Genomic DNA, 17,679 nt, shown 5'->3' with positions numbered 1-17,679 from the left:
ATCTTTTCCACATATTTGCAAATAGCAGAGGAGATCTGTCGCACTACAATCAGCAAAACATTAAACCAGTGTCTGTTTAATAGATGAGAGCCAAGATATGTTTATCTTGGGTGTGAACTGTTTTATGGCTTCTCCTCAACAAACCCATACACATGTTGGTCTATAATTAAACGCACTGCATGCCCCGGCTTTTATCCTTCTCATTTCCCAGAATTCCTTAGGAAGGTGTGGGAAACAGTGGCTCAGACATTTCCACTGCATTGCTACATTATCAGTCAGTGCATCATTCCCACACCGCCCACTGACAGAGGAACCTCAGTCAGAGCCCAATCCCAGAATGCACTGGTCTTCTCTCAAAACAAACACCTTTGACAGGAAAACAATGACAAGCTACTGCTTTTATTACGATGACCCAATTAGCCCTGTCGCTGCATGTGCGCTCGTCTGAACACTGAGCTCGGAGCAGGTTTTTTACCAAAGGCAAAGTTCATCAAAAGACCATTCAATCGCACAGACGTTGCCATAATCTACATTTCACTTTAATTGTTTCTGCATGGCTGATAAATGCAATAACATAAACAATGGCTAGAGTACAGCCTGTACCCAGTAAAATCCAATTTACAAGCGTGTTCAGCACCAAATTACTTTGATATTCAAACCCAATTAAAGTGATTTTCCTTTTCAACATTCATACACACACAAATAATGCACCACGGGGGTCATTGCAAATAATTCTGTTATCGTTGCTATTATTTTGATCTACTGAGTGAGAAAATGTATCAGTTAGAATGCTTATATTTGAATCAGACCATTAATCATAAAAAAGGTCCTGCTATAGCAATAGCTGTGTATGTGACAGCCATTACACGGTTTAACTGCTATTACGTGGTCAGCTCTGTGATTGGCTGTGGTCCCATGTGTGGTCCCAACTGTAATTTGAACCACAACTGAGGTCTTCAGAATTAGAATTGGTCAGAATTTGACAGTGTGACAGAAATTGAATTATAGATTCAGTTTAATTTAGTATCAAGACGCCTGGATCAACCTGGCTCTTTGACTGAGCGGTTAAATTGTCAGGTAGGCAAAATTATTCCGGATATTCCACGGAACACTCAGCTTAAACCTTTGCCTGTTTCATCTCTCCTTGGAGCTACATGTTCATTGCAAGGTCCAAACATGATTAATTTTTTTTACAAAATGTTAGACAATGATAAGTTAAAAAAATCTTTCAAACAAAAATGAAAACATTGGAATAAGTATTGCTATGCCAAACACTGTCTTCTAGCCTCACTTTGTGGATAATAGATTAATTATTATTTTCTTAAAAATTGTGTCAGTATTATTTAATAACAACAAAACATATTTTTATGCGATTATAAATGTTTGTTGTACAAATATGTATACACTCACATAAACACACACTCAAATAGACAAACACAAACGCACAAACACAGCCCCATACGAGCACATATACATAAGTCATAAACCCAAATATACATTGGCACACAGGTACGCATAGAAATACCGTACAGATACACACATACTGAACACTGAAATACACATACATACAAACAGGCGCACGTACCCACAGACAGGCATCACGCAAAGGGCACAGGTGCACAGGTGCACACACACTCAGACGCATACTTCCACACGGCTGGAGGCCGTTGCTCTCTCCGTGGACCGGACCTGCCCCCTCACACCTCCCGTGAACGTGACCACCACTTGAACCCCGCCCTGGACACCGGCCAGTGCCGCTCAGCCCCGATTCCCCACGGACGCCACTCGAGAGATTCAATCAATGTGCGTGCGGGGGGGGGGAGGGGGGGGGGGGAGACAGACGCTACAAGATTCACTGCTCGTTGTTTCTAATGCAGCTTGATTCCTCGTACATGTTCACTTTCTGGGACAAATAACTTTTTTTTTAGTGTCGAACCACAAAGAAACAGATGCATTTTCTCTTCATCTAAATGGGTAAATTGGTTCAGTGGGTTCCGTATTTAAAAATTAGGAATGACTTTAAATGGTGTATCTTTAGAGATTTCAGTACCTTTCGTCGTCTCACGCAGTTAGCGAGTTCAGCAGTTGGCAAAATTCTCAGTCAGGGAAAACTCACACGTAAGTTAGGTTAAATAGGTATTTTAACGTGTTGTAGCTAAAATTAATGCACCATATTTAAACCTCCAGGTTCGGCATCGAAGCTTCAGTTGCATATTATATTTGCACAAAAGTGTCAATGGCGATTCGTTTGGTCAGGTGATTCCCTTCGTCAGTGCGTGACAGGCCGCGTCGAGCACTTACCGCCACCCCCCGAGTTGGCCGTCTCTCCCAGCTGCTTGTAGGGGTTGAACTTGGGTTTGGGGGCAACCATCGGGGCGAACTTCTTGGGCGCCTGCTGCTGGGACACGGAGATGCTGGGCATGCCGAAGGCCGGCGTGGCCTCCATCCGGGCGGTCACCTGGCCCAGCTGCTCGCCGTCGCTGTTGGGAGGGCTCCACATGGTACCTGGAGCACCCGAGCCCCAAACGGGAGGGAGGGAGAGAGGGGGAGGAGGGAGGGAGAGAGGGGAAGGGAAGGGAAGCGCGGTCAGCTCTGAGGGTCCCACACAGACACCGGAGGCGAGGCGGCACTGACGCTGCTCGACGCTGCCCGTCCTTTCTGTGCGCTTCCCATGTGGAAATGACACACACATACTCCCCATGCTTTAATTTCCAGTGGGGGGAGCCACTAATTGTATTAAAAAAATAAAAAAATAAAAAAAACAGGAAGCAGCAGAAGGCCTTTTTCTGTTTGCGTTCATTTTGTCAGCTTAACATCACTGTGTTTACCTGAAAACACGCAGTAGTGAACTACTACAATAGTGAAAGTGAATTATGTGCTCTTCGGTATATACCCAGTAACATGTATTTTTTCCACCACAATACAATAAATAGATCAACAACAACAATGGGTACACATAATTTAGAGAATGGAAAGTAATATTGAATCAGGTGGAAAAGGTATTAAAATTAAAAAAGATAGCACCTACAGCACCTGCAACTTTCATCACACTCAAATGATGTACATTTATGATGCACGCATGTACTGATAAGATTAAGCTTTTCTAATGGAAACACCATGTTAATGAAGAGTCAGTGCACAGGGCAGCCAAGCTAGCATAATCCAGAGGATCGTGGTTCTTAAATAGGTAGTTACTCGTTTTTATTCAGAAGAAAGCTCTGGCAGCGTAGCCATTCTCTCAGCAGGCCGGGGGGAGTATCCGGGGGCTGACATTGATAACAGCATTAAAATCAGCTAACTCACTGTGCGGAGTCACAAGTCGTAGGAATGTGTCGGAGAGGAGAGCGTGCCAAATTGTGCTTACGGAGAGATAACGAGCCTGGAAAAGGGGAAGGCGGCTGGACTCCAGCCCTTGGCATTGAGGGCCGACTGAACCCTTGCAGGGTTTGGCCTGGCAGCCCCTCTTCCCTGAGTTTATCTAGACTGCAGGGCTAGTGCCCGAGACATCTGGCTGTCAATTGTGTTGAATCACCTGACCGAAATTCCAAAGTCACGGACAAGAAAAGTTCTCCCTGAGGCAGAAGCGGGAATCTATGGCATAACTGCTCACGCCGGCTGACGAGGTCCTAACAACGTAACCATACACGGGACATTCGTGGCCTCTGGCTTCCTGACCACGGGACTGACCCGTCCTCTGAGTCCTGTTCACAATGAACATCTCCGGCCAACCAAGGCATAATGAAGTGCCTGTCCCCTTCCTTCTGTGCAATAAACTCACCGCTTGATCGAATTTTCATTTCCTTTGATTAAGAATCATAAAAAATTATTCTTCGTGTTATTGAGGTAATTGTTCTCAATTAGCATACTCATATTTTTTTATCATAGCCAATAAATATACATCATTCTTCCAAACCATTGTCGTGTCTATATTATTTCACTAAGTTGGCCTCTACAAAGATACAGAATTCTGATTGGTTGTTGAACTTAATTTGTTCTGAGTAAACCTCACCAAATCTCACTACAAGGGAGACTCCCCTAATACTACAGATCAGGGGTCACCCCCACCAACACACACACACACACACACACAGGCACATACACCTCAGAGTGCCACAGTAAACTGGTTTTGTTTTCAACTTCAGACCAAGTGAAGTGAGTCAACTGTGCAATCAATGGTTTTAACAGTCCATGTAATTGCAGAATAACACTCGAATCCAGCAGACCCTGCAGCTCTCCAGTACCAGGGCTGGTAATCCGCATAATAGATGAAGTGGGAGAACTGGGGTTACTTTCTCCTACAGGACGAGAGATTTATTGTACCGGGTCACTGAAGCGGGCTGCACTAGGGCAACTTATCCAACCGATTTCTCCACAGTATCTAGAAGTACGGGAATAGCCAGCCTCTTCTATTGTTGAGATATTTGGCTGCATACTTTGACAAACGCAATCAAATTCGGACATATGGATCCATGATAGCACCTGTATGGTCTCGAACAGTCAGGCCTTGCAGAACTCAGTGCATCAGTTTTCTGTAAAAGAGGCTAATCTAGATGAGCGGAAGCAAGCAGGAATGAGATCACACTGGTGCAACAGGTCTGCAGTTTTCTCAGCCCTTACACATATGGCATGATCAATTAAGCTGCACGGAAGTATTTGCAAAATGTTTCAAATCCCTCCGGAGATGTTTAAAATAACACAGCTTGCCCTGGCCGTAAATCTACCAAGTGCTTTTTGGACGGCTCATTGCTGAGCTGAGATCCAGAATGCAAAATGCAGATGACTAGAAATAGGTCAAACAAGGTTAAGCAATTTCAGATATGTGTGGCATGATTTACAGACAATAATCCCACTCTGTTCAAGCCAAGTGCTATCATAACACTGAAAGGCATCAGGACACCGACATAATGATATGAGACAATACAGTGCAAAAATAACCATTTCATCATTATTATTGTTTGCGGTGTTGTTTCCGTTGTATTATTAGTAGCTAGTCAACACTCATAGACAGCGCCATCTGTTATTTATTGCTGGTGAAAATGTGTTTGAATGAGTCACGAAACAAATTCATAGACGGTGGATTGGTCTTGTGGTGCCCAGTGACAGCTTTTTCCTCAGTTGTACTGAGGATATGGCCAAAACAGAACTTGGATCAATTTGTCTGTTCAGCCACACAGGGGGAGGCCAGAAACAAGTGAGCTATTGGAGGGAGGAAGTGCCAGCTCACTGCAGCATGATCTCTCCCTTGAGGCAGTAGCATGTGTCACAGTGAACACAAACACAGACGCCCTGTATTCAGCCAGTCCACCAATCAAAAGACACCTGGGGTTGTTTTCTGGGCAGACATCATCCACAGTTTAATTTGACTACTTCAAAATACCATACCTATGTCTGCCAGTACCAGGAACATGAAATTACATGAAAAATTCATAACATTTAGGCTAGGTCAAATGTTAGTATGACCTAGTGATAGTATGTTGTTACTGATGTTTCTAAACAAATGTAGATATCCTTTTCGGATTCCTTTTTGCAAGGTATAAAACATACCTCTTCCGATTTGACACTCATATATTTCCCATCAAGCATTTCACCGAAATCTGACTGACATCATAGACAATGATTTTGCTAATGATCTATGAGAGACTGAGGCAAAGGAACCATGGAATACACTCCGCTTCATAATAAATTAGGGAAGTTTGTATTGACAAGCTGAATTACTTGATTGACAGAGAGAAATAACTGCACATGCACGTGTAGACAATTGATTTGGAAATCTTGAAAGACAATGACAAGTAACCAAGAAAATGAATGAATTTTGATGTACATGCACTTTTTTCTGCCCACCTATGTCATAAGGAGTAAATTATCTAAATCATACTTATGTATCGCATGCATCTGTGTTCAGGGCGGTTGAATTATCTGCATACAGTGAAATGTTTTTTTTTTGGTTTTTTTTACGTATTGGGGGAATTTTTTTAATTGATCCTCTGATGAATGGGTTCAGCTGCAAACACCAGGCCAAGGAGGCTTACCAAGAAGATTAATAAAGACTCCATGAAAGGTTTCTCATTTCATCAAGTTAACAAGGCTTCAGAACCTTAATCCAGGGGAAGTATTCTGTTATGCACAACCAACAGATGGCAACATGCAGGGCTCACTAACAAAGTGGTGAGCCCGCTCAGCAAAACGATCCTCTGCATTTGTAAACCACAAGGCAGCAGTGCTGTTCTCACCAACTTTGCCCACTGGCAGATACGCAGTGTCTCCGGTGTCAGATGAAGCAGTGGACGTGGCTGAAGTCAGGTACTCCAAGAGCCATGAAACTGGCTGACCAAAAAAAACACGGTTTGGCGCCGGTCTTCAATGTTCCATGCCAGCTAATAGAGATATGTGGCCATGCATTCAGGAAGGCAATACCCCCCCCCCCCCCACGTCACTGGCCAGATGATGTATGATCGTAAAGGCTGACGCTGAAATGCTGTCGGGTTCGTATCAAAGTGCTTTGGAAGCCATATGAGAAAACAAGCTGGAAACCTAGCCTTTTATGGGGGTTGTTGTACGTGCGGCTTTCCATCACAAGCATCTACAACAGGTGGAGGCAAGGGGGAAAAAGTAATGGCACAGATAAAGCCAAAGAGAGATTAAATGTCAAAATGTGATTTTTTTTAAGTGACTGGAAATCTAAAGCAAGGTCAGATGCTCATCTCTCATTGCAACAAGGTATTCAAAGTATATTCAGGACTGAACGGCTATATTAAAATTCACTGAAAGCATTCCTCCCAAAATACATAAACACCCCACTCATAAATGGCAGTTTTATAAGCAAACATTGGATGCATCTTCTACGATATCTCCATAAAAAGAAGTGCCATATTCTCCACCTACTCTCAGTGCTTAAGAGGCAATCTTTTTGGGCAACAACTATAGCTGTGGCCACAAATTTTCCCAATCTGGTTCCAAAATCAGCTAAGTCAGAAAGGATCTGTGTGTCAGCCGTTCTGTCAAGAAATGCACAAAGTTTCATCCTCTTTCAGACTGCTGTATGGCTCCCCCTCCCTCGTTCCCTCCCTCCCTCTCACTGAAGCACGAATCCACACACAGTCGTCCTTCGGCCCGCCTACGCCCCCACAGCGCTTCTGAAAGGCGGGCTCAGCTGTTATTTTGCACTCTTTAGCGCTGCACGGCCAACCTTGAACCGTTTCCGTTCAAAACCACGTCGGCGGCATGACGGACAGTCCTCTCAGCACCTGCTCTCTTCAGTTATCTGGGGGGGGGCAGGGGGGGGTGGGCGGGAGGGGCGTAGCGTAAAGCCAGAGTGTGTCAGGACATAAAGTGGGCCTCCTCTGAGCTGGGGTTACGCCAGGTCTCCAGCAACATGGCGCTCACAGGTGTCAGATACGATCCTCTGACGGGAATTTTAACGCTGGGGCAAGAGGGAGTTTCATCACTATATCTGGAGCCTCGGTGTGGCCGTTGTTCACCAGGGGCTCCTGTTACCACCACTGCTGAGCCCAGCAGAAGCTAAGCAGTCCGCAGCGTCACCGTGATATTTCAGGCCCATGGGCTAGCACCTGACCACGTGTTAAAGCAACATTGGGTTTGGGATTTATGGGGCTAAACAACACCAACTAAAACAAATCGACTCTCGCTGTATTCATGCCAATTCCTCCAACTTATGTGGGAATCCACTCATAAGTTACCCTGACCAGAAGCCTTCGGTTCCTTTCACCCAATTGTACAGCCCACTGTCAGAATTGTATGTATACACCTCCAGGTCCGTGGGTAGAAAGCTTTCGTTCTGATATGCAAGAAGCTATATTGTTGATGACGAGACATCCTGAGGCAATACACTTGAGATGATTGGTGCCTGGACAGACCAGGAAGGTATAATAGATTTTCATATAGTGATTAGAAGCATACTAATGGAAAAATTGACAAACATCTGCAATTCATTTTATTTTTAGGATCTGCAATTATTCCTTAATTCTTTCATTCACTATATCTTCACCCTGATGCATGTGAAGTTAATAAGGCCTTTTTAAAACATCAGTTCTAAATTTAACATGACCATTTGTTGCTATTTCTTTTCTAACGTCACAGCCAGCACATTTTAGACGGGGCACAATGCAATGAAAGACAACAATGCAGCCTAACGTTACTTGATTGATATTAAAACCACATCTGAAAACAGCTCCCAAGAGTTCCCTAATGTGAGTCCTGATGAGTGACAAGGCACGGTGTCAGCGATGTCATATCTCAGCCCCTGGAGAATGTGATTATGTTATTCTGATACGTCTCATGAAAAGCAGGGTCCCACAGACAGGCCTGCAGGTTCAACAATGTAACACAGAGGGGGCACAGGGCACAGTCCAAGGGGCACAGGGCACAGGGCACAGGGTACCCCCCCCCCCCCCAACACTACCACTTCATGAGCTCATCTGCCCCCCCCAAAAAGGAAGCAGCAGTGTGAGAAAGGCATGTGACTGAGACTTTCACAGGGAGAAGAGGAAAAAACAGGGATTAATGATTGGTTAAAAAAGTGATACGTTTGTCACTTGGAAACGCAGGACGTGTCCAAAGGATCAGTTACAAGGTAGCACCTCACCTGGAATAGTAAACATGTAAAGAATAATCCTGTACTTTACTGCATTTATAGTACTTCACAACCTTTTTTTAGAGCTTGTAACCCTGCAAAAGCAGAGCCCCTCTATCTTCAGTAAGAACAAGCAACATCCTTTAATTGGGAATAACTTACGAATTAAACTCGTCACAGGATATAAAGAGTGAGCAAGCAGGGTTATGGAGATACTACCGAGAAGACACACAATCCCAGATTAGCTCTATGGCAACCCTACATTCCGCACATTTCAGTCCAGTGCAACTAAACAATCAACCATCTGTTTCGAGGCGCTCAAAATAGCCGAACACCCATTTCCATCATAGAGACTGAACTGCACAGCGGCCTGTCCGTCGTAGACTGAGCTGCAGGTTGGCCAAACAAGTTCACTGAGTTCCTAAGGCCCGGCCCCTGGCCATTCAGTTTGCAGAGGGCCATCGGTCATTAGTGCACACACTGCTTCAGGGCCTCCTCCCCATCCCACGCCACCCCACCCCACCCCACCCCACCCCCAGAGCTGTTCAGGCACTGACTCTCAACGGGGTATCTGGGTTCCATCAAACGCTCAAGCAGATAAGCCATCGCCGTCGAACAAGAAGTCGATTCACTGCTTGGCGAGTGAGGAGGACACATGTACATTCAGCGTCTGACATTAACCGTTTCCTTCCGTGACGAGCAGGACGCATCTCTAATCAGGGGGATGATCTTGATTAGGAGATGACGGACTGGAGGAGGAAAAGGAGCAGACAGGAGTGCGGCATCCAATGGCGACAGATGTACAGGGACAGGAGGGTTGGACATATGCAAAACCACTGCAATCAGTGGCTTGTCATCTACCGAGGCCTATTTGCATCAGATCCTTTATATAATTCCAGTGTTGGTTCTGCGGTCCCATCCAAATAATGGACTGCCACTTGGGAAGTGATTTGAACGCTCAAACTGTTCAGTGATTTCATATGATTCATTGCGCAAAGGACCATAAATAGTTTGGTCATTGATTTGAGTGTGAACGTGGACCCTTGGTCTTGTCCATGCATACTCCTCTGTTCTATTGTCACAACAGGGAGACTGCAAATGCTCTTGGGCCATTGTTAACTGGCAAGGGCACATAAAAGATAATTACATGAAATATAACATGACACAGAATAGATGGGTACATGAGAGACCGTGCACTGGCATCTCTACACCTTCTTGCAATGACCGTATCTTTGGTATTTGAAGACATAATGCTGCCTAGTTATGTTTTTTTGATCACAACTGTGAATATATCAAATGATCATTATGCAGAGAACAGTCCTTGAACTACGAAGTAGCACTTAGTTTGTCCTGATATTTGTCCCCAATCACTTTCTTCTGCAAAAGTATTTGTCAGGCCAAATCAACATATTTTGGCAAGTACATAAATACACTGACACCAGAAAGTCATGTATGTGCACATCCAGAAAGTAAGACATGTGATTTTTTTCCTTTTTTCCTTACCACAATTACTTTCCACTTTTGGTCATTTTAACAGAGAATTCTCCCAGAAGCCAAAGGCACTAGAGTACTTTAAAATGAGCAAATGTAATTACGGTAACGCGCGTTGTTGTTAATTAAAGGCTGGGCATTTTATTAGGGATAATTGGTCAGTAAATTAACTTCCCTTCCCCCTCCTACCTTTTAAGTTAAGAATGAAATATTTTATTTCGCCAGAGACAGCTGCCTGGAAATAGGGTCTTCCACGCTGGAGGAAATATATGAAACGCGCTCCAGGAATAAGTCCCTCAACATTAGGGGGTCATTCAAACATAATTAACATTTTGGCTCCTCAAGTTTTTTTTTGCCTGGCTTCCAATCACATTTACTGATCTGACATTGGCTTTAAAGCCCTGGACATTATTTTTTACTGGCTTTGAGGACCTCATTCCATGGCTTTTGTTCTCATTTGGTAAAATGCTTCGTTGAAAAAAAAAAAAGCAGCTGAACTTGTGTACCCCAATCCCCTGTGACTGGTCTTTATATTCTGCACTGCATTCTGGCTACTCAAATGCCTGTACCTCTGTCCGTCCGTCTTCGGCTAAAATTCAACCTGTCATATGCACATACACACAGATACACACTGACACACACACCAATAATGTGCGTGCCTACACACATGCAGTACATAGACAAACGAGTGCGTGCAAAAGACTCACGCACGCATGCACACACATGCGTTCACGCACGCATGCACACGCACCTGTATTTGACCTTAAAGCCCCAGCTCTGCAGACACACGCCTGACAACACTTATCACCGACAGAACGCAGCTCCACAGACGAGTCATAAACGCAGATGTGTTTGGATAACCGATGCCTTTTGGTCTGTTTGGTTTAGTCTAAATTCCCAGGGCTGGGATGGAGATTGACAGATCTGAATTCATATCCCAAGGACAAATATTAGCATAACGAGAATTAAATAAAAGTCATGTGAATAGCGGTGTGTCTCAATTCTGAGTAAATAATTATTCTGTAGCCTGGCCATGCGCACTACTTTAATTTGAACTGACAGCCACGATATGATAAAATCCAACAAGGCATGGTGTTCTGTGTGGGAAGAAAGATCAATTTCAAGGGATTTGGCTGTTCTTTAACCTTCCTGCTTAATAAACACGGATAACTGTGATGAGCTACAGTATGTGCCTTTTATTCATTAAGTTTACAAATTCATCGTATCACTTTGTACACCACTTCCATTCACATGGTGTGGACAGAGCTACCCCGCTATCAGTGAAAAGCACAGTAATGTACGTACGGACCGTTCAAAAGGCACGCGATTGGCTTCTTCCCAACTGGTGACTGACAGCACACGAAAGCTGCAGCCATCACGGGGCGCATATAAGACACTGCCTTGAGCTTAACAGAGATCAGCTCCTCCAGAAGCAAAGGTCTTGCAGAACAAACGCGCTCACACACTGTTCCAGCCCCCAGGCTAAGTCCGTGGCGAATTCATGTCCGAAGGAGAAGAAACACGGGAACCGTACTTCCCTCCGTGAGAGATCGCGTTCCCTCCGTGAGAGACGGCACCAGGCGAGAGCGGAGGGCCTCGCGCGCGCGCGCGGTCCTTCCAGGCCCCAGCGGTCCCGGCGAGAGACCGCGGCGTCGACACGGTCACTGACCAAAGAGAATGAGCGGCCAGGCACAATCAGATCTTCTCGCTTCGTCTGAGGAAGGACACGATGTTCCCTAAACAAGCGGCGTGTCACTGGAGGACCGCAGCTACCCTCCAAAAATCCCCCCGAGTGGCCGCCTCAGACCGCTCGAAAACATTCTCACTGGGGTACTGCATCGCGTAGGCCGCGCGTAAATCACTGTTTTGTATGTGGCCTGCATCTCATCGCAGCTTAAAACTGATTACGTTTTTTACGGAAAACATAGCAAGGGTTTGGCCCGTTCGGCTTGTGCATGCCTCGGGAAGGCATTGTTGTTGGATGCCTCGCTCACACATTTTTCATGGTTTCTATGTTTTTGCTCTCTTTAAAGCTGAAACGCAACAGGGGTGCACCCCTGCGGGTTCTCCAATTCAGAGCTTTCCCTCTGACATGCCCGGTCAGGAAGGCCACGTAAATGCCGTCTTAACCCTCCAGAAGCTCTGAGAAGAAACCCCTCCATCTCCCCAGTCTGGCAGGTCTGAATCTCATGATCCACATTACCCTGAGGTGAAGGCTTTGATTCTGAACATCTACCAGCTAAAGAAAGGTGCCAGAAAGTATTACGGATTATGGGGGAAAACGTCTTTAAACTCCACATGTTCCCAGCCGTGTGGCACACAACTGTTTTTATTTGTTTTATTTTAGGCACTCGGGGCTACAGATATTGCATGAAGGGCCCGTTATAAGTGAAGATATTATTATTATCACCACAGGCCCAACATCTCCAGCCTCTTCACTCTCATCCCTACTCCCACCCCCACCCCCAACCCCCCACCCCTCCAATGTTTTTGGCAGCTTGTGATAGATATCTGAAAAGTCTGCCCAAGCAAGAGACTCTCTCACTCCGTGCTGGAGACACGGTGATGTTTACAGCTCCAGTGGGCATACTGGATCAGGAAATGCAGAGTAAATACATTCCAAAGCACTGGACGATTAAACCGGGCTCTGTGTCACCTCTTTCTAAATAAATCTCTGACTTTGGGCTCTTCCCAACAATAGATGTTCACCACTGGAAGTGGAAGTGTAGTGTCATGGGGAGGGGGCAAGTGGGTGGTAATAAAGAAAAGAAAAAGCACATTATTTATTTCAAATCCATGGTGTTCCAGTTTCTGGGAACAGCTTCAGGTTCAGCGTGTCACACTGACCACAAACAGGAAACGTGACCGGATGGTGAATTACACTGCCTTACATTCATTTAGCAGATGCTCTTATCTGGCTAACAACATTTCCAGACCAGCGAGTGAAGATGCGACATCACTGAAGTTCTGGTGCAAGTTTACTACACTCACCAAGAACCACAGCACAAATACTAAAGACTACATTCATCACAAGCCCTAAGAAACATACAGAAACAGCCTAAAACCACAGAAACACCATAATGTAAATTAGTACAAAATGAAAGGTCGGAGGTTTCGATCCCAAGTGCGACATTATTCTTTTATCCTTCAGTAAGACGCTTATTGCCACAGTAAACATGCATGGGGATGAAAGAAGAAAAAAAACACACCAAAATGTAAGTCATGGGTTATGGGTGCTCATAAAAGAAAAACACAAGTAACCCTTCACATTTCTAAAGGTTTTTTTTTTTTTCAAACCAGTATCCTGAGAGTGACATGCTGAGGACAGTGAAAAGATTAATATTATGAGTGAACATGGTAAATGTATTCAGAGGGGGCCCAACACCCCCTAATTATTCATGAAAGAAAACTGTCACTATAACCAATTACACCACTACTATTTCAACTACTATATTAGTGACTGTGAACTGCTTGGGAAATGAAGAAAGGTGAATCTGCATCTTAAAAGGACATCTCAGGAAAGTCTCGACATACCAAGAAGACGGGGCTGACTTTCAAATTGCTTGGTATGTCCAAATAAACATTTACCCTGGCCACAATATTATTTCCTGAGAAGAGCTACAGTGAGCGCCTTTGAATATTGGCGCCATGGTCTTTTTGGACTGGCGCCCCAGTTGCAGGGCACAGCATGTTTGCGTCTCTATCATTATATAACATTACGCTACATTTGGATGCATCGCACTGTTTGCTTTATAGATTGTTAAATATAACACAGCAGTGGTCAACACATATGAAAACATTCAGGGTTTTTTGACCACTATTATGGAGTAACAAATATGGCTTACAGTTGACACAGACTCATTCTAATGACAGACAGAAGCCATGGTGAGGGGAATGTGGTTTAATCAGAGAAAGACCAGGTACTCTTCAAAGTTCCATAGTTGCTATAGGCCTTTCCAACATCAGCAAAACAGTGCTTTGTGTTAGAATTTGAATCGAGTCAGAGATGTCTTTTGAACAAGCCTGAGACTTCAACAACCCAACCCAATCACTATGGAGACACCAGAACCTCCCACAGTCGCACACATCTGAATTCCCCCGAATCCCAGAAATATAAATTTTAATGGCTGAGGACTTGTCTTACAAGACATGCGCAATGTTGGTGAATTTCTGGGTGTCTTAAACATTGACTGCATCATGCTGCAGAGGATTGCCCTTGACCATGAACAGAAGAACAGAATACTGTCAAAACTGAATAGCCTGCATTTAAAGACTCTTGTGACTGCAATGACAGGAAGTTAAGGACAAACCACAGCACAGTAGGTTTGAAGTCAGGTCTTTCTGTTTCTACAGGCTTGTTCAAAAAAGGCTCATTTAGTGCTGGTGAGATATTAGACCTTGTCAAACACAAAAGTTTTCTTTTTAGCTTCATATTTATTTAGTTTCACATTCTATGGCATACAGTACATTATGACATGAGCAGCACAGACCTGTGCAATATTAATAGTTTAATGCAATTTATAATGCCAAAGCCCTTAATTAAAACAAGTGGCTTATACATATGTTGGATTCGGTGACCATGTGAGAATCAATTGAAAGTGACCAGAAACTAATCCGCCAGTTCCTCTGGTAAACAACATCATAAAGCACTAATTAGGCCCTCTGAGTGGGCAGTAAACTGCAATGGATAATCAGGTAACAACAAGAAGACAGATGCTATTTTCCTCCAGCACTCTCCTGTATCCAAGGCTACAGCATAACTATGGAAAAAGCTCACATAAGCTATTAGCACTACAAAGACGATGGGGCTCCAAGTTCTCACTAAACAACCAGTAATATCTTCTCACCAAACAAGGAGCTCACTGCACTTTGATAAAAGCATGCTTTTAAATACCATTTCATTGTAACAGACAAAAACACGATATAACTTTAGTTTAATAACTATTAAATTAAATAGGATTAAAATCCTCAACGTGTTAAAAAAACAACACCAAACAAACAGATTGTCTACAAATTGACTGTGATTCGATGTGCAGGGGCTATTCCAAGTCTGAAGTTAAAAATAGTGGTTTGGCAAAGGAAAGGATATAAAATGTTCTGAGAGAGCAGTTCAAAGAGACCAGATGGCATTAAAGATGAACAACCAGTGGCAAGAGAGATGCATCATACCATTCCAAGGAACTGCTAAATATTTTTAAAGTGAAAACATTGCTCAAAACATAAAATATCCATTTGGATATCCAGCACATCGGTTCTGTCACAATTTCAGGTGTTCCCAGTCCTCGATTTGTTATGGGTGCGAGCCACACCACCCAACAGTGTGACTAAAAGTTGTTAGGGAAATGATCCAATAGATTCCCGTTTACTGACACTTTACTGTGGAGACACATTGTGTTCCTATTCACAAACAACAGGGGGTAATCCACCGTACGTCTGCATAATTTAGGCTGGGACCCATCTTTCTGCACCAGCAGGGATGAGAACAATAATTGAGGAACAATGCTACGGATGGCTGATCTCAATTTCACCTTAAATTTTCTGTGTGCTTATCACATGAATATGGATTATTCATTCAGTGACGGACATATAACTGATGGATATGCTCATTCACAAGCTGTCTGTGCCCATCCTGCTGGCTGTATTACCTAGCACTGTTTTCCAGGGAGTTTTTCTCCCACATAAGTAGTCCGCCCCAACTAGCTATGGCTACATTGCTCACTCCAGTGAATAAATTGTGGAGCAACGGTGCCTTGTGAGGTCCCGATCAACAGCTTCCACAATTTGATTTTGTTTCAAACTACTGGTTGAAATCATGCTATTGCACATTCTATTTGCTCAACTGCCATGGGCATGTGGTGTTGGTGAACTGAAACTACCACCATTGCAGAAACCGTCGGTGTAGTCTCTGTGTTTTTTTTCCCTGATTTTCTGTTAAGCGGTCTGGGTTTACCTCTCTATGGTGATAAAAGCAAGACGAGGCCATGGCATGGGCAAGAGCACAGAACGTTCCCCAATTTAAACAGTTCTGGCTTGTTTATGACCACAAACAAGAAAAACACAGAACATAGCACTCAATTTAACACTCTCTAAATTGCCAGATTCACTACATTGTTTGACCTTGAAAAACCACAACTGCATCTTCAGGTGAAGCAGCACATACATCAATTCTGAGTCATTGTCAAAACCCTCAATTTAATGACCTGCTGCACTGTTGTGGCAATTAACGCCTACTACCGGGTAGTTATTTCAACAACGTGCCTGTGGCTAACTGAAAACACTCCATTTTCACTTTCACAGATTCAACACAATTAATGCTACAAGAGACTCTCGGGATAGGCCAAAGAGTGGGCTTTGGGATACGATTTAAAGGAAGAAAGGCTAACCCAAAGGAGTAATACACGATTTGCATAATTAATTGGCCTGACTTGCAGATAATTGGCACCTAATTCTCATTTACCACACTTTAAAACTGATACGTGCCTCCCTGCATACTATTCATCACAATCCCCAGGAGATAAGAATCACAAGAAGCTCTGCTTTAAAAAATTAAATGAACATTCCCCAAACTTTGACACCCTGCTTCGTCTTTCACACAAATAAAAATGAACACAATCCGCTTGTCCAACTCTTTAAGCTTGTCTTGCATTTCGTTCTTTCAGCCAGAGAACATGAGTTCAGCTATTAATAATGATATAGGACACCCCTCTCTTTCTGTGGTTGGAAAGTGTTGAGAGTTGACTTGGAGCACTTTGGAAATGCGAGAAATGCAGTGTGTTCTTGACAAGATGTTATCTCTGAAGCAGCTGTAAGGTGAGCATGCAAGACGCAGTGAACAAGAGAAGGCTCTGGCCTCTGCCTTTGGTGCCCCAGTCCAGGTTCACTCCTAAGCTTTCACAGAAGGTCAAGGGTTACTTGGAGCGATCCCCTGATAAACGATCAGCAGTTACCTTAGAATTGGCATTTAAGATGCCTATCCGATCGGGAGTTTAAAACACATGCCAGGGAAATCAAAAATAGCCCCCAGGAACAGTCTCGATCAAACCCAGCATGCACCCTGTTCTTGGATGTAAAGTTTCTCCTACAGCAACACAGAGTGCCTTTTTGGCAAAACTCTAGAGAAGAAAATGCCGTTGGCAGTAAGATTTAACCATGAAATAACTTCCACAGAATCCTCAGTAAAAAAATATGGGAAAACAAGTTTTTTTTGTTGTTTTTTTAGCCTAATGTTTTGAATTGCTTCTCAGTACATTTACGCATTTATGAGATGCTCTTTTTCAGAGAGATGGCCACATTTGCCAGCTTCTAGGCTATTCAAAGTCTACCTACCGCAAAGAGCTTGACACAAAACACATTTTGCACCAAATCTATTCTAAACAGGAGTGTGAAAACAAATCTTACATTGCGATGGGGTCAAGAGGAAGCACGCGAGCCAGCGGAGGGAAGTATTTCTTAAAGCTGACAACCTGAACTGTGACATTAGAAGAGGAGATCAGGCCTAGAATGTTCTGAAGTGTTTGTAGTACTGGCAGTCAGTGGTGAAATGATCTAGGACAGGCCGCTTGGTGTGTACCAATTACAAAAGGAACAGTTGCAAATGA

At 43.8% G+C, this 17,679-nt stretch overlaps 1 protein-coding gene across 5 annotated transcripts in view; it reads right to left on the bottom strand.

Moving 5' to 3' along the window:
- LOC118229691 (lipoma-preferred partner homolog) overlaps positions 1–17,679 on the bottom strand; it is a 132,123-nt gene that overhangs the window by 73,520 nt on the left and 40,924 nt on the right. For all 5 annotated transcript variants that reach the window (XM_035421904.1, XM_035421903.1, XM_035421906.1 and 2 more), the window contains one exon: positions 2,302–2,505. In XM_035421904.1, the coding sequence (XP_035277795.1) occupies positions 2,302–2,500 (199 nt within the window). In that variant the 5' untranslated portion in view covers positions 2,501–2,505. The remainder of the gene's footprint in view (positions 1–2,301; positions 2,506–17,679) is intronic.

Source organism: Anguilla anguilla, chromosome 6, assembly GCF_013347855.1.
Source record: "Anguilla anguilla isolate fAngAng1 chromosome 6, fAngAng1.pri, whole genome shotgun sequence".
Taxonomy (NCBI): Eukaryota; Metazoa; Chordata; class Actinopteri; order Anguilliformes; family Anguillidae; genus Anguilla; species Anguilla anguilla.
Note: the sequence above shows the minus strand (reverse complement) of the source record. Positions and strands in the feature narration are given on the sequence as shown.